Genomic DNA, 26,484 nt, shown 5'->3' with positions numbered 1-26,484 from the left:
AGGTTGCCCAGCCTCAGAGCTAGGACAACTGGATGTTGGCTTTGCCATTAGCAACTCCATTGCTTGCAAGCTTAAAAGTCTACCTAAAAGCATAAGTGATCATTCAATGCTTTTGTAGTTGCCATTGAAACGTAAGAGGAATGTTACCACCATCAGCGCTTACGCTCCTACTATGATGAATGCTGAAAATGAGAAAGAAGAGTTCTCTGGTGACTTGGACAAACTCATCGTGCCTACATCGGCATCAGATAAACTGATTATCCTAGGGAGACGTTAATGCAAGGATTGGCAATAATATCTGCTGCCCTGCCATTGGACAGCATGAGACTGGGAAAGAAAATAGCAATAGAAGACTGCTACTTTGTGAGTGCGTCAAGTGTCAATTAGAATTCATGTTTACTTTTTCCCGCCTACCAGTCAGAAAGAAAATATCATGGGTGCACCCAAGATCCAAACAATGACCTCTTATCCACTACATCATTCTCCAGTGGTAAGATCTACAAGATGTACAAACCACTGCAAGCATGGAAGGGCAGAATTCTGGAAAGACCATCACATGATCTCTCGAAACTGTTATTAGTCATTCAACCATTGTATCGCAAGTCATCGTCTAAAGCAATCAGAAGGCTCAACATAACATGCTTACAAGATGAAGTGGAGCTCTGTAATAACATTACAGCAGCTTGATCCACCATCAAGATTGGTTTGATGAGAATGGTGGAACACTATGGCAGATGAAGTCCAAGGCTACGCCAACCACCAGGAGACCAAAGATTTCTCTGCTGCTTTTAAAGACGTGTATGGTCTGACGCATACCCTTACAGTGCCCCTGAAGAGCGTGGATGGCCTAACACTGATCCTGACAAAGGAGAAATATTTCAGAGGTGGCAACAGCATTTCAGTGATGTTTTGAACGCGCTGTCTAACATTACAGACAAGGCACTAATAAGAGTAGTAGATCATCCAACATGTAATGACAACAAGGACACAGCCCCATCCCTTGATGAAGTCAGCATTTCAATCTTGCCATGTACAACTGCAGGGCTCCCGGATATGATGGCATTCCTGCAGAAATATTGGAATATGGAGGTGAGATCCTGCTGAGGAGACTTCATGAATTCATACTCAATATATGGAGTACTGAAGACATATCGTATGACTTTCAAGTTACCACCATTGGTTTGTTAACCCAGGGTTTCAGTGTTCACACTCATTTGTAACCCTAGGTTAGGAATTGTGGAACCCTGTGTCCCAAACTGGGGCTCCACTGTCTACACTGATTTATTCAGGCTCGAGTCCAACCACCTATAGCCCAGCCTTCCTAGTGCCTTCCCAGAATGTGGCCATTTTAACCCTTTGTTCATGGTGCACTGTGGGAAAACTTGACCGTCCACCAAACTTGACTGCCCAGAGGACAAAGAAAGTCAGCCCAAGGGATACTTCTAGGGAACTCCCAGAGTACAAATCCAGTAGAGCTGTGTCTACACTGCAAAGCAATATGGCCTGAAACCTGGGTCCCATCTTGACTTAGGCTCTGGACCTCCACCCGCATGGGGTGCTCATATCCTGACTCTGAGCATGATTTGTGTAATAGATGAAAGGAGGGTTAGGCTTGAGCCTGAGCTCAAACCCTGAGCTTACATGTCAGTGTAGACACACACTAAAACATTAATTAACCCTCACACCCATGGTGTGGCTTAAGCATAAATTCCTGGGTTTGGGGGGTGTTTGGAACAGGGGTTTTGGTTTTGGCCCACTATAAAAATAAGGTCCATTGGTGCATGGTGGACCCTGATCAAGTTACAGATCTGCGGTTTGTCTGTTTTACTGATGGGTAAACTGAGGCACTCAGACACTGGATTCATCTATATTAAGGCCAGAAGGGGTGTTGGATCATTTGCTCTGATCTCCTGTATAACACAGGCCATAGCATTTTACCCAGGGATTCCTGCAGTGGAGGGAACCGTCCTTCCCAGCTATGTACATAGACGCTAGTGAGGAGGATAGGCTTGCAACTGAACAAGGGTGACCTTGATAAGATTGCTTACACAGTGAAAAAAATATCTCTGACCATGTGCTCTGATGGCTTATTGAAGCATCTCAAGTCCTAAGTTGGCAGGGAAAGCAGGGGAAGAAATAGTCTTGGCACTTCAGGTGGCAGCCCCAAGGGGGTTTCTGTGATTCAACCCTTCTGTGAGTGCCAAGCCATAGAAGACCTGCCAAGGTTGTCTGGCAGCCTGCCGAGGTGCCAGGAATGAGAAAAGACAGGTGGTGCCACATGTAGCCACTAGGAGGCTCTCAAGAGGCAAAAGCCCCTTTTCACATTGCCAGTTACTTAAAAAAGGGGAGTAACATGTATTTGAAACTCACTCTGTGTTGCATAGAATCCTTTCCTCGTTCTTATTTATAAGAACATAAGAATGGACATACTAGATCAACCCGATGGTCCATCTAGCTCAGTATCTTGTTTCACACAGAGGCCAGTGCCAGACACTTCAGAGGCAGTGGACAGTACAGGGTGATTTTTCGAGTCCCAACCCCTCTCATCCAGGACCAGCTTCTGGCAGTTAGAGGTTTAGGGACACCCAGAGCATGGGGTTGCATCCCTGGCCGTACTGGCTAATAGCCTTTGATGGACCTATCCTTCGTTCACTTCTCTAAGCTATATTTTAAATGCAGTGATACTTTTGGCCTCAAAACATCCCCTGGCAACAAGTTCCACAGGTTGACTGTGTTTTGTGTGAACAAGTTCTTCCTTATGTTTGTTTTAAACCTGCTGCCTATAAATTTCCTCAGGTGACCCCTGAGTCTTGTGTTATGTAAAGGGCTAAATAACACTTCCTTCTTCACTTTCTGCACATCACTCATGATTTTATAAACTTCTGTCACGTCACTCCTTAGTCACCTCTTTTCTAAGAGGAACAGTCCCAGTCTTTATAATCTCTCCTCCTATGCAAGCTGTTCCATGCCACTAACTATTTTTATTGTCCTTTTCTGTACCTTTTCCCATCCTAAAATATCTTTTTTGAGAGGGGGCGACCAGAACTGTATGCAGTATTCAAGGTGGATTTATATAGTGGCATTGGATATTTTCTGTTTTATTCTCTATCTCTTTTCTAATGGTTCCTCTAATTTTGATACATTAAACGAGATGAAGGAGGCTCTTGCCCTCACCCTCCTCTGCTTCAAACTCTTGCCTGATCCAGTGAAACCTCCCAAGGAAAATACGTCTGCTCCAAGAACGAGCTTCACCTACAACTGAAGAAACTTCACTGATACTAATATCCCCAGGACAGGGGAGTGAAATACAATGGGCTTAATTTTGATTGAATAATGCTGCCAAAATAGTCAGTGCATTAGCTCTGTAAGCACAGCTCTGATAATTCTTCTGTGTGATTAACCCAAAATATGAAAAGTGAAATATGAAAAATATGGAAGTGGGCCTGGGGACAAGCCTATTAATTTTTATTTGTCAGCTTTGTAGTTATTCCCCTTCCCATATGGGAGTAGCTATGCTAGTATGGAGCACTCTTATACAGATATAACTGTATCTGACACTAGAGGGGGGCGCTATTTCATTCTATGTGGTTTTCAAATAACATACCCCTTTTTCCAAATAATGTTGTCTACTGCATACCCTCATCTGAGGTCTGGTCATAATATATCTATGATTAGATTACCAAGTTTTACCAAATAAAATGTGCTGTCTGCCATTACAGGATTTTTCTTCCCTACCCCCTGTTGAGAGCTCATGTACCCCTAGGGGTATGCATACTCCAAGTTGGAAAACACTGCTTACCAGCATAGTCAAAGCAGAACAACTTTCTCATGTGCGCAAGTCCCGCCGTAGGGCAGAAATGTGTGTGGCAGAACCAGGATCTCAAATGTTCCGTGAGCAATTTCATCAGCATGAGAGATCTGCCCTGTTTGTCCAGATTCAAGTCAAGTGTGAAACCTATTACCAACTTGTATCTATCTCAGTTACTTGAGATTTCACAGCCGTGTCACTGACACACACATTAAATAGCGAGTATTAAACAAACTCTAATGTAATCTTGTTAGCACTTTAGGTTTCCAAATATAAGTTGAGCAGGATTCAGGCTCTCAGATCTGCTCTATGGATGAGAAATTGACGCTCCTGCTGTATCCTTATGTGATGTCCTAAACCCCTCTAGTGTCTAGAAGGCTGAAATAGTATCATTTGTACTACAGTAGTGCCTAGAGGCCCCAGCTGAGATTGGGGGCCCAGGTGCTATAGAAACATAGTGTTACGGTAAATAACTTCCCAACAGGAGGTGCTACACCAGGGGTCGGCAATCTTTCAGAAGTGGTGTGCCGAGTCTTCGTTTATTCACTCTGATTTAAGGTTTTGCGTGCCAGTAATACATTTTAATGTTTTTAAAAGGTCTCTTTCTATAACTCTATAATATACAACTAAACTATTGTTGTATGTAACGTAAATAAGGTTTCTCTGTGGGCACCTGTTCAAGTGACTGGCCCTGCGCCTTCATTTTTCTCAGAATGGACTCCCATGAGTGACCTCGCTTTTAGCCTGGATCTTGCGGCTGCAGCACTCATACACCAACTATGATTACTTCATTGTCCTGATTGCATTTGGCCACCTGCATGGATTCCCGTCAGCATCTGTGACCAGTAGGTGATACAGTGACTGCAAACAGCTTCTTCAAAGCAAAGACTTTTCCCTCAAGAGTTGGGTAGGCTCAACTTTTCATAGGCACACACCCTGCTTCCAGGGACCTGCGTTCTGTCTGCTTTCCTGCAAGCCCTGCCTCTTCCCCTCTGATCAGCAGATCTGTGCTTTTTAACAACTTGAAGTTATTTGTTTGAGACAAACCCCCATCTCTGAGCTGGCCCCTGGTTCAGGCTCCCTCTGCCCTGCCCCCAGGCCGAGCATGTCTAGGAGTAAAGATGGTGAACTTTGAGTGTATTTCTAAAAGATAAAGAAGGCATCATGGTATCCTACGGTTAGGAAGTAAATGGACAGCATCTCTGCATTCATGAAAACGGGATCTCTTCCTGCCTTGATTGAAGGTCCATTGGTGCATGGTGGACCCTGATCAAGTTACAGATCTGCGGTTTCTTACTGATGGGTAAACTGAGGCACTCAGACACTGGATTCATCTATATTAAGGCCAGAGGGGGTGCCTTGATTGAAAATGTTGCAGAGGACTTGGAGTATAATAAACAGCTTTAGACATGTGAGTAACCTGTTAGTTAAGTTTAGTCTTTAGAAAGCATGTTATGATTTTGTTCTACATGTAACCATCTGTTTCCAATATTCTTATTCATTATTCCTGATTCTCTATACTTTAATCATGAACTTATTCTCATTTTAAATATATCTCAGTGCTGTAATAATAAGCAAAACCTTGGTCTTGAGCTGAATCTTACAAGCTGGTCTGAACTGTTTCTTTGGTCACAGCAGGCCTGATAGTTTTGTGAGTATTCAGTGGATAAGAGGCTGGACACTGCAGGGAATTATCAGAGTGCTTGGGCATTGGTGTGTGCCATTCACTAACCTGCACAAAGGGATTGAAGCCTGTGGGTCCTGCAAGGTCATGTTTGCGCTGCCAGAGGCGGTTGGTTTCAGGGAGCGGAAGCACGGATAAGACTGCATCACGCTACGGGCATGTAGCAGTGAGGTGCTTTCCAACCCTGGGTACCCCTGTGGAGCATCACAAATACATAATATGCACGATTTGCGGGCTGCATCCAGAGCCCACTGAAGTCAGTGGAAAAACTCCCATTGACTTCAGTGAGGGCTGGATCAGCCCCTAAGTACAGATTTATTTTAAAACCATGGTAGAGGTTATAAAAGGTTATACTGCACTTTCACCTCTTACTGGGCTCAAGGCAGGGGTAATGGTAAAATTCTATGACCTATGTTACACATGTAACCCCTTCCTGGGGCATCCTGGCCCTCACTGGTGGTGGAGTCCCTTGTTCCACCCTTCTCAGGATCTCTCTGATCTCCACTCTCACCCAACAACTAGTGCTTCCACCTAGTGGCCAGGTATACAAAGGACTAACAACCCCTTGACTGCTAGGACATGAATTAACTAGTACAGGGGTCAGCAACCTTTCAGAAGTGGTGTGCCGTGTCTTCATTTATTCACTCTGATTTAAGTTTTCGCGTGCCAGTAAGACATTTTAACGTTTTTAGAAGGTCTCTTTCTATAACTCTATAATATACAACTAAACTATTGTTGTATGTAACGTAAATAAGGTTTTTAAAATATATAAGAAGCTTCATTTAAACTTAAATTAAAATGCAGAGCCCCCCGGACTGGTGGCCAGGACCCGGGCCGTGTGAGTGCCACTGAAAATCAGCTTGAGTGCCGCTTTCGGCACCCGTGCCTACCCCTGAACTAGTACATTGAATCTCAGTCCATATAAAAACAAACAGTTTAATCCCCGGATAGGAACAAGGTAAGCTAAAACAAGGGGATGAGAACAGGGAAAGGACTCAAGGATGTAAATAAAGAAGGATCTAACCCAGCTTGCAATAACTCCTGAAAACCAGCAACAAAAATCAGTGTGACCCTTGTACCAGAGGTTATAGGCAGTAAAAAGAACTGGTTCAAATGTCTAAGGTTCCTTCTGAAAATTTAGCAAATACTGACTCATGCCCCTGCCCAGAAACCTAGGAAAACTACATACTCCCTGAGGTGCCCCGACAGGCAATTCTTCTCCTCACAAGCACTGAGTCCATTGTACAAAACAAAGAAAATGTTACTCACCGTTTGTTGTCACGGGTTGGCAGAATTCCGGCAGGTCTATCTCCAGCCCCAATGAGAAGCGCTGCCAGATCTGGTCCGGGAGCTATACCACTTCGCCCAGCTGCACTGATCTCATTGTTGGGTAGCAGGGACCTCATTAGAGATCCTCAGCTCACCTGCCTCAATAACACCTCCGTGTCTGCCACTGTCTGCAAAGCCATCTCTTCTTCATGAAAGCTACCTCTCCAGCACTCTTCAGAGACAGGTCAGTGACATAGCACCTGGGCACAATACTTGCTACCAGAGATAGCATTGCCACCATAAGGTGGCAGCCCCTCCTCCTTCTCTCATATTGTCGGGGCTCCAGTACCCAGCCTTGCCAAACTGCAGTGGTGGTTAGGGTGACCCATAATTGCAGGCATAGCTGGTGCAGTTCTCCTGCTCTTTTGTTACCCACGGGGATAACAGTGTTTTATTACCCCCAAATTTAAAATTTAACTGAATTTTGACCACAGTTCCCCAAACTGCCACATATGGGAAACGGAAATGAGGCCTGGCCCATCTGGTTCACCAAGAAATGCCAGCAGACAGCTCCCTCCCTTATGAAACTTCTGTCATTTGGAGCTCTCAGCAGCTCTGGGGCACTGTGATGGGATTCACTCACCAGAGCGGCACCTGCTGCTGGCCATCTCAGGGATTAGTTTTCTCATCCCTCTGCTGGTGATACCTCTCCCGCCACCTTCTCTGTCTGCAGATATGCCTGATTTCAGGAACCATAGAGTCCTCTTCATGATTCGGCCCTCCGTCCAGACCACCATCCATGTTGTCCCCCTTCTGGGGGGAGAGGGGAAGTATGTCTCAGCTCTATAGTCCAGCCACTTCCCTAGTGGCAAGTGCGGGGGAAACGGGCGCACCCACTATTCCGGATCCCAACCCAGGGACCCTACAAATAGCAGCCTCCTGCTGCCTCTCCTTAACTTCTCCGACAATACTGCTCCACTTCCCTGGGTTCTACCATTTTGTAAATCTGCTGCATCTGAATCAGCATAGCTGCAGTGGAGGATCTAGTTCATAGGATTTACTATAGAGACAAGGTGGGTGACGTAATCTCTTTTATTGGACCAACTTCTGTTGGTGAGAGACACAAGCTTAAGCTTGACTCTGTGCACACAGTAAGTACAGAGTGCAGCAGAAGCTGACAGGGTTGGGGATTTTTTTTATACAGTGCCTGCCAATGAGGGCAGCAGCATGAAATCTGTACTGGAGACAGCAATGAACCCTTCTGGGGCATGGCTGAATGGAGCTGTCTCCCAGATGTTTCACCTGATGGCCGTGGTGTGCCTTGCCTGTGTGGTTCTGAAAGCAATCCAGCTGTACCGGAGGAAGCAGAAACTACTCAAAATCTTCAAACGTTTCCCAGGACCTCCCACCCACTGGCTGTATGGCCACCTTCAAATGGTAAAGTAGCAACTGGGACTGTAGCACACGCGTGTGTGTGTGTGTGTGTGTGTGTGTGTGTGTGTGTGTGTGTGTGTATAAACTGATCATAGACCAACCTCAGCTATTAGACCAGGGGTGGGCTAACCATGGCCTTGTCCTTATTCATCCAACTCTACAGGCCTTTCTAATGACTTAGGGGACCTTTGTACTTGGAGTGACTTGAAAAGCTTGTACAAGGGCAACTTTACAAAAATACAAATATGCATTCCTGCCTAGGCCTGTTAGCTATTGTCTCATCTGATTCATCCAGTCCCCTGACGGTAAAAAGGCTCTTCCCCATTCGGAGTGTGCTGCTAAAGATCTCTCTTGACCTACATCTCCCTTTAACAATGCAGCTTCAACAAGATAAAAACCTAGACAACCCTCACACAAGTTGTCAGTCACAGCTGGTTCTGCGCTTAAATCCCAGGTGCTGGTGTAAATGGGCATCGCTCCAGTGCCTTCAGTCGAGCTCTTGCAGTTTCCATCAGCTGAGGATCTGGCCCTGAATGCCCCTTTGAGCTAAATTCTAGATGTGCTACATGGGAGAACTCAGACAGAAAGCTCAAAGGCCCAGGACAGACTCAGCCAGGTGTTCTGTGGGGATGGGATGAGGAAACATAATGGGAGGTGGAGGTCAGGGTCCAGATGGGTATCTGAAGGCAGAACAGGGAGAAAGGGACTGGGTTGAAAGAGGAATTGCTTAAATAACAACTGTCTGGGCTACTTCTTATGGTTCCCCCTGGCTTTACCCACATTCACCCACCTTAATCTGCCTTTCTAACAAACAGGGCACCTCTGCACCTCAAGTGATGTTAAAAGCCTAATCAATAGCACTACTAAAATGTAGACATGTACGCATACTTAGCCTATTAACTATTGTCTTATCTAATTAATCAACTCCCCAGACTGTTCCCCATTCAGATAGTGCTGCTAAATATCTGTCATGAACTACATCTACCTTTAATTTACAACACAGCTTCAACAAGAGGATGAACTAGACAATACAGCGTCATGGGCAGAACAATACCCATACTGTTACCCCATGTGGGTTGGCAGTTTCTTAGGGTTCTTGTGCATCAACCACCCTGAATATGCTAAGGCGGTCTACAGCAGAGGAGGTAAAGATACTGCGTTTTGTGATGTCCTGTCCCTCTAAATGTTTAAGTACTCCCTGTTTCCCGGTGCTACCCCTCACTTTCTTGTTAGTTTCAGTTTTTCAGCTAGAACAATAAAGCAACCAGAGCACAAAGCTCTGTTTCTAGCAGCTCCCACTGTGTCTATCTCCTTCTCTGCTGGGTCCAAAAATATAACACCTCTTTACTTAAGGGTGAAGTGAAAAGCAGCTATTTAATGTGGCAAAGTCCCGTCTCAGTCTCCCCAGCCTCTGCTGTTTTTAGCTCTGGTGAGACTGGCTAGGGTAATGCAGTCCCCCTTAGGACTCAGGGGAAGTCTGTCCCCTGTCTTCTCACCAGTCTTAATTAAAGTATTTTTACCCTGCCTTGTAGGAGAGTGTCCTGCCGCTCTGCCTGGGAAGGCTTGCTGCTCCAATACTCCTGGTAGCCAGGCTCCTTCTCTCTCTGCTTTCACCCCCCCTTCCTTCCTCCCTCCCAGGAAGGGGTTTAAAAAGGTCTCAGGCAGCTCCAAGTTGTAACCAGCTGATCCTAATTACCCTCAGGTAGCTCCCCTCAGCTGATTCTAATTTGCTACCTTGGTAACCCTTTCTCAGCTGAACCTGCTTGACCTGTAGTTGCCTCTCAGTTGATAAGGAGGAGGGCCTCTTAACCCTCTGGGACTGACTCCTCCCCCCCCCCCTCTGGCAACTGTCTGTCCTGAGTTTATCACATTAAATAGAAAATCCATTGTTTTAAGATGGAAAGTGGCACAGAATGAAAATCAGTGTATTTTGTGAGCATTTTGATCAACTGTTTTCAATACTCACACAGAAAATGATCGTTCTCCAACTGAAGAGCAATTAATAAGTGCTGAAGCCCAAGCACTGAACGTGATTTACACCAGCTACACAGGGCCTGCAATTATTTATGCCTGCAACTCTGTGGGTGGACAAAGGTAGACCTATTTAGACCAGTCTGAAAAGGCAGCCCTTAATGTCCATTTCAATCTGTATTGCCCACACTCCAGAAAGGTTGTTGGCTCATTGCACATACCTGGAAAATGACAGGTTGTGTTCACTAGAGCTGTAGCCTCTTCTTCGATGGGCCAAGGTGACTCAGCGGAAAGCACCACCACACTCAAGTCATGGTTTTTTAGTGCAGATGGGACTTGACTTAGGGGCAACTCTCAAGTTATGAAAATCAGGGGAGGTGTGATATTTATTGGAAGGGGTTTTAAGAATAACCAACCCAATTTGGTCTTTCCCCAGTGCTCTGATACTATGGTGATGGGAATGAATCTGGATAGATGGATGAAGGAAGGAGAAGAGCATGCTCTAAATAGGGAGAATTGTGGTCACCTTTTTTAACTAAGGCACCATTTATAAATAGTCAACGATTAGAGAGAATTGATGCATTAGAAAATGGCTTGTCATTTGCTATAGAGGAGTCCAAGAGGTCAGTAGGTTGCTTAGAGCCATCTATTGTGCCTTTTTCTGATGTAGCTATAACCCCCTATAACAACACCTATTACAATATCTGTCCGACATTTATTAACCCTTGATATAAAATGTCAGAGTTTTCCTGTATGGAGATTGTCCTTCCCAATACAGATTTTTCTACTAACGAGAACATGATTAAAGCTTAGAAGTAATTCTCATAATTGTTTGACTAACATAGGACCAGATTTTGATGCCTTACTCACCATGAGTAGCACCTTATTCACCTTCGGTATCATTTTACCCTAATAATATATTTCTCTTCTCTATTGAATTCTACAGACCCTAAGTCTCTTGTGACATACAGTTTCCTGGTTCCCTGGATTGGTTTGTACTATCATATTTCATTCTCATTTACCTCATGTAACAATATTGCTGGTGATATTCATGAGGGAAGCTGCACCATTTGTTGTGCCACATAGATACAGAGCGATAGCATTTAATGGCTAACACAAAAACGACTGTGACAGTAACTGGAAAGGTGGGACTGAAATGCAGGAAAGTGGGGAAATCCGAGTTCAGATTAAGAAATGGGGGTTAAGCTCCAACCCTTTACTCATGTCATCATTGTAACTAGATATTTCAGAGGTTTAGCTGAGAGCACATTAGATACAATATTTTGCACATGATATTATGTGGTAATATGTGAAAAACATCACGTATCAGATTATCTTTGAGCCTTAACCTTGAATTTCCTTGTCTGGATTGAAATTAGACCTGGTTAAACGTTTTGGTACATAACGTTTTCTCCTCAAAAAATATGGCTTTGTTGAAACTGAAATGTGTGTGGAAAAATATCAATTCTGACACAACTGTTCAGCTTTCAGCAGGAAATTTCTCAGTGGAAAATGTTGTGTTTTGTCTTAAAATATCATTTTGTTTTGGTTCTTTTAGTTGAAACAAAATGACATTTTAAGTCGAAACAAATTGAAAGCTTGCATTTAAGTACAGAATTTTGGTTTGGTTCCCACAGGAAATTTTCAAACAAAGATTTTTCATTTGAAATTTCTCACAAGGGGAAAAAATTGGTTTTCCAAAAAGCTGTAAGTGAAATCAAGGGTGTTTAATGATGTCACTCAGCAAAAGAAGTACTTCTTCACACAGTACAATGCCAACCTGTGGAATTTATTGCCAGGATAAGTTGTGAAGGCTAAAAGTCTAACTGGGTTCAAAAAAGAAATAGATAAGCTCATGGAGGATAGGTCCATCAATGGCTAATAACAAAGATGCTCAGGGAAGCAACCCCATGTTCTTCGTGTGCCTCACCTCTGATTGCCAGAGGGCGGGAGCAGATGACATTGTCATTGCATAATTGCCCTGTTCTGTTCATAGCCTCTGAAGCACCTGGCACTGACCACTGTTGGAAGACAGGGCACTGGGCTAGATTAGTGGCTCTCAACCTTCCCAGACTACTGTACCCCTTTCAGGAGTCTGACTTGTCTTGCATATCCCCAAGTTTCACCTCACTTCAAAACTACTTGCTTACAAAATCAGACTTAAAAATACAAGTGTCACAGCACTTACTGAGAAATTGCTGACTTTCACATTTTTACCATATAATTATAAAATAAATCATTTGGAATATAAATATTGTACTTACATTTCAGTGTATAGTATATAAAGCAGTGTAAACAAGTCATTGTATGAAATTTTAGTTTGTACTAACTTCACTAGTGCTTTTTATGTAGCCTGTTGTAAAACTAGGCAAATATCTAGATGAGTTGATGAGACCTCTGCGTACCCCTGGTTGAGAACCACTGGGCTAGATGGACCAGTGGTCTGACCCAGTATGGATGTGCTAAAGAAAAATTCTCATGTTTCTGATGAATACACTGGATAGAACTGAGCAGATATTAATTCATATTATGGCTGGATTGTATCATGGCACCTGAAATGATCCATTGCTTAGTAGGAAGTGATCTAACCAGCCCTTTCGCATTGTCCTCCTCCACAGGGCAAGGATTGTTGATCTTAAATGGGCCAAAGTGGTTCCAGCATCGGAGGCTGCTGACGCCGGGGTTTCACTTTGATATTTTGAAACTTTACGTGACCATGATGGCAGATTCTGTCCATGTGATGCTGGTAGGAACGGCTGTTGGCACTGTCATGAGTTCAAACCTCCTAGTGCTCCTTCCTGATTTAAGAACCTTTACCTAGTAGATTAGAAAGATTTTAAAACATTGAGAATGTTCTCCCTGGTGCATGCTGGGTCGGCTCCCAGCGCTGCAGCAGTGTAGCACAGTGAGCAGAAGAGAGCCCATGCTCACCCATTGCACATCTCCACAGAGTGACCTGTGATGACTTGGCAGACAATGAGCCCTGTTAAAGGCGCTCCTGCCATCTCTCAGCCTCCCATGCAACCCAGGGTTTAATCTGAAGACTGTCAGTGAAACTGGCTGGACTGTTAAAGATCACAGCCACCTGCCCACAGGTCCAACATCCCCAGATGCAGGAGGTGGCCCAGACCCAAGTGAATGGCTGTAACCAGGATTCTGTACTGCCAAGAAAATGCCTCCCTTCTCATTACTCTTTTCCAATAGGATAAATGGGAACAGCTGATCACACAGGATAAGTCAGTGGAGCTCTTTGAACATGTCAGCTTGATGACTCTCGACATCATCATGAAATCTGCCTTCAGTTACCAGAGCAACTGCCAGACTGACAGGTCAGTACAGGCTGGTGTCAAATCCTGATGAAAAGTCCTTGTTGGCCTTAAATGACTTTAAATTCAGTGTGGTGCAATTGTGTCCGAACTGGGAACTACACAGATGTGATAGAAGTAGTGGATGCATTAGCCTATTGATCTTCATGTCACTAACACAGGGGAATATTGGGATCAGGGGTGCTAGAACCCACTTCACCACCTCTTACAGCCTGCCTCAGGAGCTAGACGTGCTGGTGTCTTTTAAATGCAGAAGCTATTAATACATTGATGCCACCAGCTGATCTTTATGAGAATTCAGTGTTGTTTGGTGGGGGTGGTAACAAAAGTGAGATTGTTGTTGTTTAACTGAGACAAGGGGCATTGTTTCAAGGCAAACCAAGAAAGCTGCTTCCTATACAGTCAATCGTATTATACAGCTATTCAGATCTAAGAGTAGCTAAAATCATAATGAGTCTGATCTGGAGGTGCTGGAACTAGGGGTTCTGGAGGTGCTCCTGCACGCACTGGCTTGAAGTGGTTTCCATTATATGCAGGGTTTACAGTTTGGTTCAATGGCTCTCAGCACCCCCACTGTACAAATTGTTCCAGCACCCCTGGTCTGATTTTGCTCTGGTGAAGTTAGTGGGGGGGTTGCTATGGAATTCAATGGGATCGAGATCAGCCCTAAGTTTTCATGTGACTAGTGACGTTTGGTTCCGCAGTCTCACAACCCAAAAGCCTGAACTGGGAAGGCACGGAGTGCCTGCCTCTCCTATTGCAATAAAGGGGAGCTGAGGGCACTTGGCACCACATAGGACTGGGCACGTGGCTTATCAGACACTTACACTGGGGGTGCAAGGCCAGGCAGAAGTGCTGCAAACTCAAGACATTCAACTACAAACACTCAAGTTATTCCCCGGGAACGCTGCTTTGCCTTTTGCAGGCTGGCCTGAATGCTTTGGAAGGAAAAGTCCATTCTCTGAGGCAGTCTGCTACATTCCCGCCTGTTCACATTGCTGTCATGCTGGCTGAGCTCAGTCTTGCACTAACCACACACTTGCCATTAAAATCAACAATTCTGAAATCTTTGCAATCTCTCCCCCAATGCGCTCAAACTCGCTGCCCTGTCTTTATCCATCTCTCCCTTGACTCTCTGTAGTGACAACTTATATATCCAAACGGTCATGGACCTCAGCTTGATGGTGTATCAGAGAATCCAGACCCCCCTGCATCACAACCATCTCATTTACTGGCTCAGTTCTCAAGGGGGTCGATTCCGCAAGGCCTGCAAATTAGCACATCACCATACAGGTATTTCCTACTATCCTCTTCTCACCTCTCATTAAGGATTTGTGCCAGGCTCCATGATAAACCCCTAGTCTACACTACAGACTTATATTGGTAGAACTATGTCACTCAGTGATTTGGAAAATCCACACCCCTGAGCAAGGTAATTATACTGACCTAACTTGTGCTGTAGACAGCCCTAAGTCAACGGGAGGTCTTCACCTCCCTGAAAGGCAGTAGCTATATCAATGGGAGGAGTACCTACACCAACAGGAGAAGCGCCCATCGGTGTAGGTAGTTCAGGCAGCTCTGCTGTGGCCCAGATTCTTTACATCCCCCAGAAGCCATGCAGAGTGATCTGTCTCATTTCAGAAATTATGAGAATCAAAGAATTCTGGTTCCTGGGTATTTTGGGATCTGCTGGGATTCTGGAGAATCACAGTGCACATATGGCTCCGAATGGGATATAATTACTTTAATGTTTTCCTGATGCAGATAGAGTGATCAGAGAAAGAAAGGAGTCCCTTAAAGATGAGCGAGAGCTTGAAAAGCTCCAGAGGAGGCACCACCTGGACTTTCTGGACATCCTTCTGAGTGCTAAAGTGAGTGTTGCAAGAACTGATCGGAGCCAAGTATGTGAGCATTTCGAGTAGCAGCACTGAGAGAGGCCCGGGCATTGTGGACAGCAGCTTCCAAAAATATATTGTTTGTTCAGGGAAAAGGTTAACATTGATTGTCCAGTTTCATCAATGTTCAGAAGCATAGTTTTGACGCAAGGGATGGGTTCTGCCCCAACTCTGTGGCTGCAGAGCTTGGCAATATACAGAGTCTTGTATCTATAGTTAAAGCCACACAAACGCTGAAGCCTTGTTCATGTGCAGTCCGGGTTATAAACCACACTTAGTCCCATTTATATAAAGTATAGTCACTGGCAAGACATAAGCAGACTCCTGTAGATCGAAAGAGTGATCGTTTTATAGAAATGATCATTTTAACTCTGCCACCCAATCATTGCAATGTAATTATGCAGGACTGTGCATACCATTTAAGCCAGGGGTGGGCAAACTTTTTGGCCTGTGGGCCGCATCGGGTTTTGTAAATTGTATGGAGGGCTGGTTATGGGATGGGTTCATGGCGCGGCCCACACCTCCTCTCTGTCCCCCCAGGACTCCTGCCCCATCCAACCCCCCCTGTTTACTGATGGCTCCTCTGGGACCCCTTCCTCATCCACACACCCCTGCTCCTTGTCCCCTGTGTGCCCCATCCAACCCCTCCCTAGATATATCTATCTTGTAGAACTGGAAGGGACCCTAAAAGGTCATCGAGTCCAGCCCTCTGCCTTCACTAGCAGGACTAAGTACTGATTTTGCCTCAGATCCCTAAGTGGCTCCCTCAAGGATTGAACTCACAAGCCTGGGTGTAGCAGGCCAATGCTCAAACCACTGAGCTATCCCTCCCCTCTGACACACACACACATTCCTGACACACACACCCGGGATTCCTGCCCCAGCCAGCCACCTCGTCTCCCTGTCCCCTGACTGCCCCCTGACCCTCCCCAACTGCTCCCCACCACCCCAGCCAACCTCCCCTCCTTCCCAACTGCCCACCGGGACCCCTGCCCCTATTCAACTCCCTGATTCCCCCCACCACCATCCACACCCCCGCCCCTGACCACCACCCCGAACTCCCCTGCCCTCTAACCAACCCCCACCCCCGCTCCCTGCCCCCTTACTGCGCTACCTGGAGCACTGGTGGCTGGCGGCGCTACAGTCATGCCGCCCAGCTGGGGCCGGGCCACGCTGCCACCACCACCATGCAGCACAGAGCACCGGGTCAGGCCGGGTTCTGCAGCTGCGCTGCCCCAGGAGCTCACAGGGCAGCTGACCAGAGCATTGTGCCGCCGGCAAAGCGAGCGAGCTGATGCTGTGGGGGAGGGGCTGTGGGTGAGCCTCCCGGGCCAGGAGCTTGGGGGCTAGACAGGACGGTCCCACAGGCCGGATGTGGCCCACGGGCCATAGTTTGCCCACCCCTGATTTAAGCTCAGCTTTGTGTTAGGCTGGGGAAGCACTGGGAGGAGAGAGAAATTTCCACCCCCTGCTGCACTGTGCATGGGGGTACTAGTAAGTCCACTGCTATATCCCTTCTAAGGGATGCAATGTGTTTCCCTTGGTGCATCATGCCCTTTCCATGGGCTAGTGAAGGGGGAGGGGACAAGTATGTCCCAGCTTCCTCCTTACTAATCACCATCCCTCCAGGAGGTTTCTTGTCCTCCAGAGGGAGCCAGCAGGAAGCAGTATCTGCATTCGAGGGACAGCAAGGACTGCAGTTGTACCTGTCTGCGTCACAGGAGTTCATTTCACATGCAGGGTTCCTTATGTTTCTCCCCAACCTAAAGGGAAGGTCTGACCCACTGGGATCAATGCTCCAGGGTTTCCTTTCTAACACGTTGTCACTTAAGCTCTGAGCAGCAGGAAACCTCATGTCTCTTTCCTGGGAAAGCCCATGAAACCCTGATAGAAGCCATGTGTTGTTAGGATGAAAATGGAGCTGGATTATCCGATGAAGATCTACGTGCCGAGGTGGAAACGTTTATGTTTGAAGGTCACGATTCCTCGGCTAGTGGGATCTCCTGGCTCTTGTACTGCATGGCCCTGCACCCAGAGCACCAGCAGAGATGCAGGGAAGAGATCAAAGAGATTCTGGGAGACAGAGATACTGTTCAATGGTGAGAACTTAATTTTCCTTTCAAGTGACCTCCCAAATAACTTTGAAACCCCTATCAGGTGATCAGTTTATTAACCCCAGTTGTCTCTCCACCTAACCCCCAGTTCCCAACTAGGAAAGCTAGTTCTTCTGGACTGCAGGCAGCCTTTTGTTCTGGGGTGAACCCACTTGAATGGAGAACCATCAAGGTTGATGATTCTTGATAATTTCCCATTTTTAGCCCCTGTGCTAGATGTAAGGATTTCTCCCAACACCTCCTGGGTGGCCCAACTCAAGATGGAGGCCATAGTACAAACCAGAGGGCACATAGCAGTTTACAGTAAAAATAGCATTCACAAAACAGAATGGCACTTGCAGCTTGACATGAGACATCTGTCCCATCTCCTCACAGAACATTGGTGAGACAGATTCTGGAATACTGCATCCAGGTCCGGTGTCCATGTTTTAAAAAGGTTGTTGAAAAGTTGGAAAGGGTGCTAAAAAGAGACACCAAAATTCTTCAAGGGCTGGAGAAACTGCCTTACAATGAGAGACTTAGGGTCTGTCTACACTACCCACTGGATCGGCAGGCAGCAAGCGGTCCAACAGGGGTTGATTTATCACGTCTCGACCCCCGAGCACTCCCCCGTTGACTCCTGTATTCCCGCTTGGTGAGAGGCGCAGGCAGAGTCGATGGGGGAGCGGCAGCAGTCGACTCACCCCTGTGAAGACACCATGGTAAGTCGATCTAAGTTAGTCGACTTCAGCTACGTTATTCACGTAGCTGAAGTTGCCTAACTTAGATCGCTCCCCTCCCCCCCACAATCTGTTTAGTGTATCAAAAAGAAGATTGAAAGGTGACTTGATTACAGTGTCTCTCATGGGGAGAAAATACCAGGTACTAAAGAGCTCTGGGGAAAGACATAACAAGAGCCAGTGGCTAGAAGCTGAAGCCAGACATCCTGCAATTAGAAAATGGACACATTTTTAAAAGTGAGGGTGATTGACCATTGGAACAAAGAATAAGAGGAAGTAGTGGAGTCTCTATCACTTGATGTCTTCATATCAAGGTCGGGTATGTTTTTGGAAGATATGCTTTAGTCAGACATAAGCTTTTGAGCACAACTGGGCTCAGTTCAAAGGGACCTGGGTGAAATTTAATGGTCTGTGATGTATAGGAGGTCAGACTAGATGATCTAATGGTCCCTACTTCCCTTAAGCCCTAATAACTCTATATATTATAGATGGAGAGGTAGAGAAGGTTGCCTAAGTGTGTCCATTCTAATCACCCTTCCCCTTTCAGCTCCTTTTAAATTAAGGGAGCTGGGCAGAGAACAGCTCCCCCTTCTCTTATAAAACCAGAGGGAGAACTCTCCCTCCTCTACTTGGCTTGCATAAGCAGTACCTCCCCACCGCTCTCCCTCCTCCATGGATCTCACACTGAGAACTCCCATCTGCTTGCAATCTGCTTGACTTACTGGTTATAAAGTTCACCTTTCAGTTTTCTGTTTTCCAGGTCACAGCACTGCCTTTGGGTGAATCTCTGTAGAAAATATGAACAATATCTTTTTGGCCATTGTCAGTTGTCCCCAATCTCTGCCTCTGGTTCTTTTCAGGGATGACTTTGGGAAGATGACCTACACCACCATGTGCATCAAAGAGACACTTCGTCTTTACCCTCCGGTACCTGTCGTAGCACGAGAACTCAGTGCACCTGTAACATTTGTTGATGGACGTACCTTACCAAAAGGTCTGCTTCGTCAATCTCCTCTTTAAATGCTAATTAGGCTCCTGTGTGCCTGTACATGAATGGCAGTGATGCTCATGTCTCTCACTTGTATATCACCTCTCATTCCAAAAGCATTTTATATACAGAGAATGAAAGGGGGAAGGGGAATTGTTTAGAGAGACACAGGGACTATTATTAGGAGTAATAGTGTGATACTTGATTTAGGCTAAATATCAAGAACATCCACAAACTCAAATTCAACTACCATCTCCGTGTGGACAATTCACAGATCTGTCTCTCTACTCCAGACCCATCTCCTGCTGTCCAAACAAAAATCTCAGCCTGTCTCTGACATCTCCTTGTGGATGTCTAGCCATCAGCTCAAGCTCAACATAGACAAAACAGAGCTCTTATTCTTCCCTCCAAAACCACCTTTGCTACCTCCTTTCCTCACCACCCTGTTACCCATCACTGAGGCCTGTAACTTGGGCTTCATCTTTGACTCAGCCTGGATGTGAGAACCTAGAGACAGGTCTATGTCTAAGTCTTGCAGATTGTTTCTGCATAATGGCTCTAAAAAATGGACTTTCCTACCCAGCCACACAGCTAAAACTGTAGCCCTGCTCTCATTATCTCGCATGTCATGACAACATCCTTTTCTCTGGCCTTGAACAATGCAATCTTGCCCCACTGATGTGCATTCAAAATTCTGCTCCAAAGGTTATTTTCCCAGCCTTTGACCAAGGTCACTTTGACCTTGTCATCCCTCTTTGCATCCCTCCACTGGCTCCCTCTTCTCTACTGTATCAAACATAAGCTACTTGTCTTCACTTGGTAGGCCCTTCATGACCCATCACATTCCTCACCCCTACCTATCATCCCTCGTTCAGTATCAAAAGGTCAACTCCCACCTCCAGCCAGCCCATGATATCAGCCTCCATTGCCCACTTGTTAAATTTTCCAACAAGCATCTTCATGCTTTCTGCCATGCTGCCCCTCACACTTGTGAGGAACCATCATTAAAACTCTCCCTTTGCCATAAACCCTACAAAAAATCACAACTAGGCTGCTGATGTGCTGAGACAGCTGCCTATCATGCTGATGAATGTTACTTCTGTGAACTCCCCCATCAGTCTGTCTGATTCCATCTGTTGTCTCTTGTCTTATACTTAGACTGTAAGTTCATTAGGGCAGGGACTGTCTTTTTGTTCTGTGTTTGTACAGCACCTAGCACAATGGGGTCCTGGGCCATGGTTGGGGCTCCTCAACACTGAAGCTACACAAATAGATACCAAGAGTCAATTCCTAGTGGGGTGATGTATAAGTTGTTCCACAATCTTCAAAGGTAAAAGGTGGAGACCCCAACACTGGACTCATTTAAAAGCAGATAAGACAAAGAGCAGGAGAATAAACCACAAGGAAAAACTTTGCATTCATAAGGATATGGAGCACATCCACCAGGACTCTTTCATCTCTAACATCTTTTGGGATTTCCCCCCACTCTACCTCAACATTTCCCCTTCTCCTGACCCTTACCTGAAGTGACTTTTTTCACCTTCTGTAGAAATTCTTTGACATTTTTGGCCAATTTTTGTTTTATTAGTCAGTAAAGAATGAGGTGGTCCCCTGATGGAACTCTGTTACTCAATAAACACATGGGTGGCAGATGAAAACAGGACTTCAAAAGGGGATTTGTTACTAATCTAGTTTTACAGGACTCCACTTGTGTAGATGGACAGAACACTATGGTCAAGAACACGTTTTTCCTGTCTTATGATGATTTATATCTGTGATTCTTAACAGGCTCCCTAGTTTCTCTGAATATTTATGGTCTTCACAGAAACCCCACAGTCTGGCACGATCCAGAGGTACTACTTTTTTTACTTGAGACTGATAAGATATTTTTGGCTATGGGATAGCTATATGTCGGATCAATGAGAAGTTCCTATGTGCACAGGAAGCAGCAAGCAGGCCCTTTCCTTGGGTAGATGACCATTTTTCACTAGCAGTATGTAGACAACACAATGTTCATGCTGTTTGAGGACTCCACTTAACCATAGATTGTAGGGGATATGTGAAGACCTTTGGATAATGGGAGGTCCAGACAAAACTAAATTTTGTTTCTATGTGAATTTTTAATTAAGGGTGGAGAGAGAACCAGGTTCACCCATGCATTGGGTCAAATCCTAAAGCTGACACAATACCTTTCATTGCCCTGACTCCTCCCATGTTTGTTTGCGCCAGACCCACCCTCTTCATTTTGGGAAGTTTGTAGATGTCTCAAGGATCTTCTGCATGGGGCCATTTCTCTGCTGTAAGCTGCGAGCCATATACTAATACAAGGTGTTAGCTATGGAGAGAGATCGTGATGGAAATTGCGTCCCTTTTCCCTACCCAAACCATTGGTACACATTGCCCTATGTCATTAAGATAAGGCCGTTTACTTGCCTTTAGTGGGCTTGTGCAAGGGTAACTGAGAGTGGAATCTGGCCCTTACTAGCTAAGCTCAGTTGCCAAACTAAGCGATAGTTTCATAACTATGTGTCTTTACTATTCTTTGCAGGTCTTCGACCCTTTGAGATTCTCACCAGAGAACTCATCTGGACGCCATTCCTATGCTTTTCTGCCGTTTGCAGCTGGACCCAGGTGGAGTATATTTAATTCTATACGTCGCTTTAGTTAAATAAAATCCTCTTCCCTGGACACTGATGAATCACTCCCACCTCGGGGTGACATTCTGGTTCCCGTGAAGTCAGTGGGAGTTTTGCCATTGACTTCAAGGGGAACAGAATTTCACCTTTTGTCTTTGCCATGTGCCATATCAGAGTGCTCTTGTTTTACACGTGCTCTCAAGGTATTAAACAGTGTGTGCTTAAAAAGGAACATTTGGGACTGAAGCAAAACTCCAAATCCAAACATCCCCTAACTTAGGAAACTCTTGGACCTGGATCCAGCTCAGGCTTATGTCTGTTTAAATCCACAGCATGTCAGAACAATACCTCCATACCATCTTCAATGTGGTCTCCTATACATGGTTTGACCTTGATCTCATCGGCAAGGCCCCTGCTTCTCTTCAGTGTTATGTCCCACTTTTTGCTGTGCTGCCTGTAGGGAACCTTGTTGATTGGTATAGAAAATTATTTTGTTATTTTCCTGCCCTGGCCTCTGTCTGCTTGTTTGTTTGTCAACTCTTTGGGGGAAAGGACAGTCCTTTGTTGTCTATCTGGCCAAGTGTCTAGCACATTGTAGGCTCTATTGCACAATAATATTAGTTATTAGGACATGGGGTGGTCTAGTGGACAGGGGCACTGGGCTGTAAGTCTGGAGACTTGGGCTCTATGCCTGGTTTACCCACTGATGTGCTGTGGAACCTTGGGCAAGCCAGTCTCCTCTGGTACCGGTCTGTAAAATACACATATTGTGAGGATAAATTCCATTAATGATTGCAAGTTGCTCAGATATTACTACTAAGGACCAAACAGGTAAGAAAATATTGCAATATAATGCTCCTACTTGTTTCAGATTTATCTAGATCGCTTACTAATCAGGGTGCAAGCAAATAATATAGTTTTAATATGGCTAAATGTAAATGTCTGTATCTGGGAACAGAGAATGTAGGCCATACTTACAGAGCTGTGGACTCCATTCTGGGAAGCTGTGACTCTGAAAAAGATTTAGGGGCTGGGTGGATAATCAGCTGAACATGAGTTCCCAGTGTGATGCTGGGGCCATAAAAGGGAGGCATAAACCAGGGAATCTTGAGTAGGTGTAGAGAAGTTATTTGACCTCTCTCTGTGGCACTGGTGCAATCACCACTGGAATACTGTGTCCAGTTCTGGTGCCCACCATTCAAGAAGGAAGGTTTTTTTTTAAATTGGAGGGAGTCCAGAGAAAAGCTACAAGAATGATTAAAGTATTAGAAAACCTGCCTTATAGTGATAGACTCAAGGAACTCAATGTATTTAGCTTAATAAAGAGAAAATTAAAGGGTGATTTGATCACAGTTTTTAAATACCTACCATCGGTAACAAATATTTAATAATGGGCATTTTAATCTAGCAAAGAAAATTATAACATGCTCCAATGGCTGGAAGTTGAAGCTCAACAAATCCAGACTGGAAATAAGTCATACATTTTTAATGGTGAGAGTAAGTGGCCATTAGACCAATTTACTAAGGATCGTAGTGGATTCTCAATTTTTCAGTCAAGATTAGATGTTTTTCTAAAAGTTAAGTATCAGAGGGGTAGCGGTGTTAGTCTGGATCTGTAAAAGCAGCAAAGAGTCTTGTGGCACCTTATAGACTAACAGAGATTTTGGAGCATGAGCTTTCGTGAGTGAATACCCACTTCGTCGGATGCTTATGCTCCAAAAAGTCTGTTAGTCTATAAGGTGCCACAAGACTCTTTGCTGCTTTCTAAAAGTTCTGCTTTGGGAATTGTTTTGAGGAAGTTCTCTAACTTGTGTTAGATAAGGGGTCAGACTAGATGATTGCAATAGTCCTTTCTGGCCTTTGAATCTATGAAACAAAGGGGTTAGTGCTACCATGTCACCCCATCCAAATGGAGAAAATCCAGCAAGAGGAAACCCACCATCCTGCTTGCTCTCAAATCAACATCCAGTTTCTAAGGACAGCACTATCATTTCCTGCATTTCAGTGGTGCCCAACCCAGCATCAGCTCATACTCGTTCTTGAAATGCATCAGCATAAGGGATACTGTTAGAAATACCAGCAGTATTTCCAGTGGCTGCCTCTTGTGCTCTGTTTACTATATTAAGTGTCTTTGGTAACTTTAGAGATGAAATATTTGTCACTTCTCTCTGCTCAGGAGCTGCATCGGGCAGAGGTTTGCCATGAACGAAATAAAGGTGGCTCTTGTGATGACTCTGCTACGCTTTGAACTCTCCCCTGATCCAGCCAAGCCCCCCATCAAAATACCTCAGGCTGTCCTGCGCTCCAAGAATGGGATTCACCTGAACCTGAAGAAACTTCAGTGACACTTAGATCACTGGGACAGGAATGTGATACATGACAGAGTTTAATCTAAATTTGATTGAATAACTAGAGCTGGGTGGGAACTGAAATTTCCCTTTCACGGGAAATTCTGTGATTTCAAAATGGTTTCATTCAGAATTGCAAAGGAAACAACAGAATTTCAAAATTTCCCACAAAATGAATTTAAAAAAATCATTTTAATAAAATTTTAAAAATTCTTCCAAGATTATCAAAACTTTTTGCTCTGATTTTGACTTTTATATAACAGGCAAAATGAAAAGTTGTTCTGAAACCAACAAATCTAAACTGTGTTTCATCTCTGCAGATGTATCCTTTCTAACTCTTCTTTGTGATTAACTAAAAAGTTATTTGCAAGGGGAAGGGCCATGGAGATGCAGCTGTGTATTTTTATTGATCATTGTAGCGTTGTACAGAAGAGAGAGAGGACAGCGTCCCAGCTCTGGGAGATTTGCAGAGGGGCTAGATTCTGACACAAAGGGTGAAGGATGGACAGGAGAGAGTAAGGAGACTTCCTCTTCCATTCCCCTTATATGCTCTGTACACGGGCCTGCCAGATTTCCAGCGCCTGTGTAGGGATCACTTCCTCTGAGGGAGCGAGACGAGTAGGTAGGGAGTCGTACTGGTTTACCCCAGAAAGGGTACTGCAGTAAGTCCACCAAGGGAAGGGAGTGCTCTGCAATTCCTGCTGGAGTAGTGTGCCTCCACACTGCGCCCCAGGGCGATGATATGCTTAATAGGAAGAAGCCCTACATAGCGGTAATGACAATTATTGTTTATTTATATGAGTGCTTAGAAGCCCCAATCAGGGATCGGGACCCAGGTGGGCTGTTTGGGCACTGGCCACTCCACATGCTTCTAGATAGGACATGTATCAGAGGGGTAGCCGTGTTAGTCTGGATCTGTAAAAGAGTCCTGTAGCACCGTATAGACTAACACGTTTTGGAGCATGAGCTTTTGTGGGTGAATACCTATTCACCCACGAAAGCTCATGCTCCAAAACGTCTGCTAGATAGGACATAAATCAATGGCAGGTTCGTTGCACAAAAGTTGCCTCTCTCTTTAATCTTCCCCTGCCTTCCATTCAGGGCAATGCAAAAGCTTATCTGGTGCCATGGGACGGCCTGATTCAGCCCTTCAGCTAACTAAATTAAGGAGAGTGCAAATCCTGGTCTACACTGAAAAGTTCTCCAGGTATAACCATGTCGGCGAGGGGTGTGATTTTTCACTGCTGGTGTTATACCAGTAAAAGCCCTAACGTGGATTCACTGACACCATTATTAAGGTGTCTTATACCCATACAGTTATTCCCGTCCCATACAGAAACAGCTATACTGGTACAGAGTACACTTATACCCATATAGCTGCATCCACACAAGGGAGGGGAGTTGTCCCACTTTACCTTTAGTGGCATAGTCAAAGCGGCACAACTTTCGACTGTGCACCGTAGACCAAAATTGTGTGTGGCAGATCAGGCATCCCAATAACCCAACAAGCATTTTAATCAATGTTTGTAAGGATTAAATTCAAGTGTAACCCCTTTTATTAACTTGTTTGTATCTAAATTATCTTGAGATTTCACAGCTGTGTCAATGATGCATAAATTAAATAGCATTAAAAATATCTTCATGCCATCTTATTAGCACATGAGGCTTCCCAATATAAATGTATTCGGATTCATGCTCTCAGATCCCCGCCTCTCATCCCATGGCCGATTGTGTCTCTTGCTGTGGCCTTATGCAATGTCCACATCCAGGGCCGGCTCCAGGTTTCTTCCTGCCCCAAGCAAAAAAAAATAAAATAAAAAGGGGGGGGGAGGGCAGAGTGCCGCCGCCAAAGCAAAAACAACAACAACAAAAAAAAAACTGGAGTGCTGCCGCTGAAGGGGGGGGAGGGGAAACACACAACAAAAGCCCCTTGAGTGCCGCCCCTTGAAAAGTGCTGCCCCAAGCACATGCTTGGAATGCTGGTGCCTAGAGCCAGCCCTGTCCACATCCCTCTAATGCAGTGGTCCCCAACCTTTTTGGCTGGCGGGCGCCAGCCGAAGGACCACTGCGGCGGTGGAGCACCCGCCAAAATGCCGCCAAATTTCGGTGGCATTTCAGCAGCGACGCCTCTCGATGACGTCGCTTGCCGTCGACAAATGACGTCATCGAGAGGCGTCCCCGCTGAAATTCGGGAGCAATGCCTCTCGATGACATCACTTGTCGACGGCAAGCGGCATCATCGAGATGCGTCCCCGCCAAAATGCCGCTGTGGCATTTCAGCGAGTGCTGTCC

At 45.3% G+C, this 26,484-nt stretch overlaps 1 protein-coding gene and 1 long non-coding RNA gene across 4 annotated transcripts in view; one reads left to right on the top strand and one right to left on the bottom strand.

Moving 5' to 3' along the window:
• LOC120369612 (cytochrome P450 4B1-like) overlaps positions 1-24,330 on the top strand; it is a 47,966-nt gene extending 23,636 nt beyond the window's left edge. For 2 of the 3 annotated variants that reach the window (XM_039483088.1, XM_039483086.1), the window contains exons 4-13: positions 11,113-11,157; positions 12,785-12,912; positions 13,371-13,495; positions 14,634-14,785; positions 15,257-15,363; positions 17,296-17,486; positions 19,081-19,214; positions 20,997-21,061; positions 21,757-21,839; positions 24,021-24,330. In XM_039483088.1, the coding sequence (XP_039339022.1) occupies positions 11,113-11,157; positions 12,785-12,912; positions 13,371-13,495; positions 14,634-14,785; positions 15,257-15,363; positions 17,296-17,486; positions 19,081-19,214; positions 20,997-21,061; positions 21,757-21,839; positions 24,021-24,189 (1,199 nt within the window). In that variant the 3' untranslated portion in view covers positions 24,190-24,330. Of the gene's footprint in view, positions 1-6,784; positions 7,006-7,965; positions 8,199-9,198; positions 9,341-11,112; positions 11,158-12,784; positions 12,913-13,370; positions 13,496-14,633; positions 14,786-15,256; positions 15,364-17,295; positions 17,487-19,080; positions 19,215-20,996; positions 21,062-21,756; positions 21,840-24,020 lie in introns of all 3 variants that reach the window. The other variant, XM_039483085.1, reaches the window with a different exon arrangement.
• On the bottom strand, positions 466-9,770 carry LOC120369615. Its single transcript, XR_005583277.1, has 3 exons — positions 9,716-9,770; positions 7,405-7,574; positions 466-1,065 (listed from the first exon to the last, which is right to left on the bottom strand). It is a non-coding gene; the product is annotated as an uncharacterized LOC120369615 (long non-coding RNA).
• Positions 24,331-26,484: the final 2,154 nt, after the last annotated feature.

This window comes from Mauremys reevesii, linkage group 8, assembly GCF_016161935.1.
Source record: "Mauremys reevesii isolate NIE-2019 linkage group 8, ASM1616193v1, whole genome shotgun sequence".
Classification (NCBI taxonomy): domain Eukaryota; kingdom Metazoa; phylum Chordata; order Testudines; family Geoemydidae; genus Mauremys; species Mauremys reevesii.
This window is presented reverse-complemented; position numbering and strand designations above follow the sequence as displayed.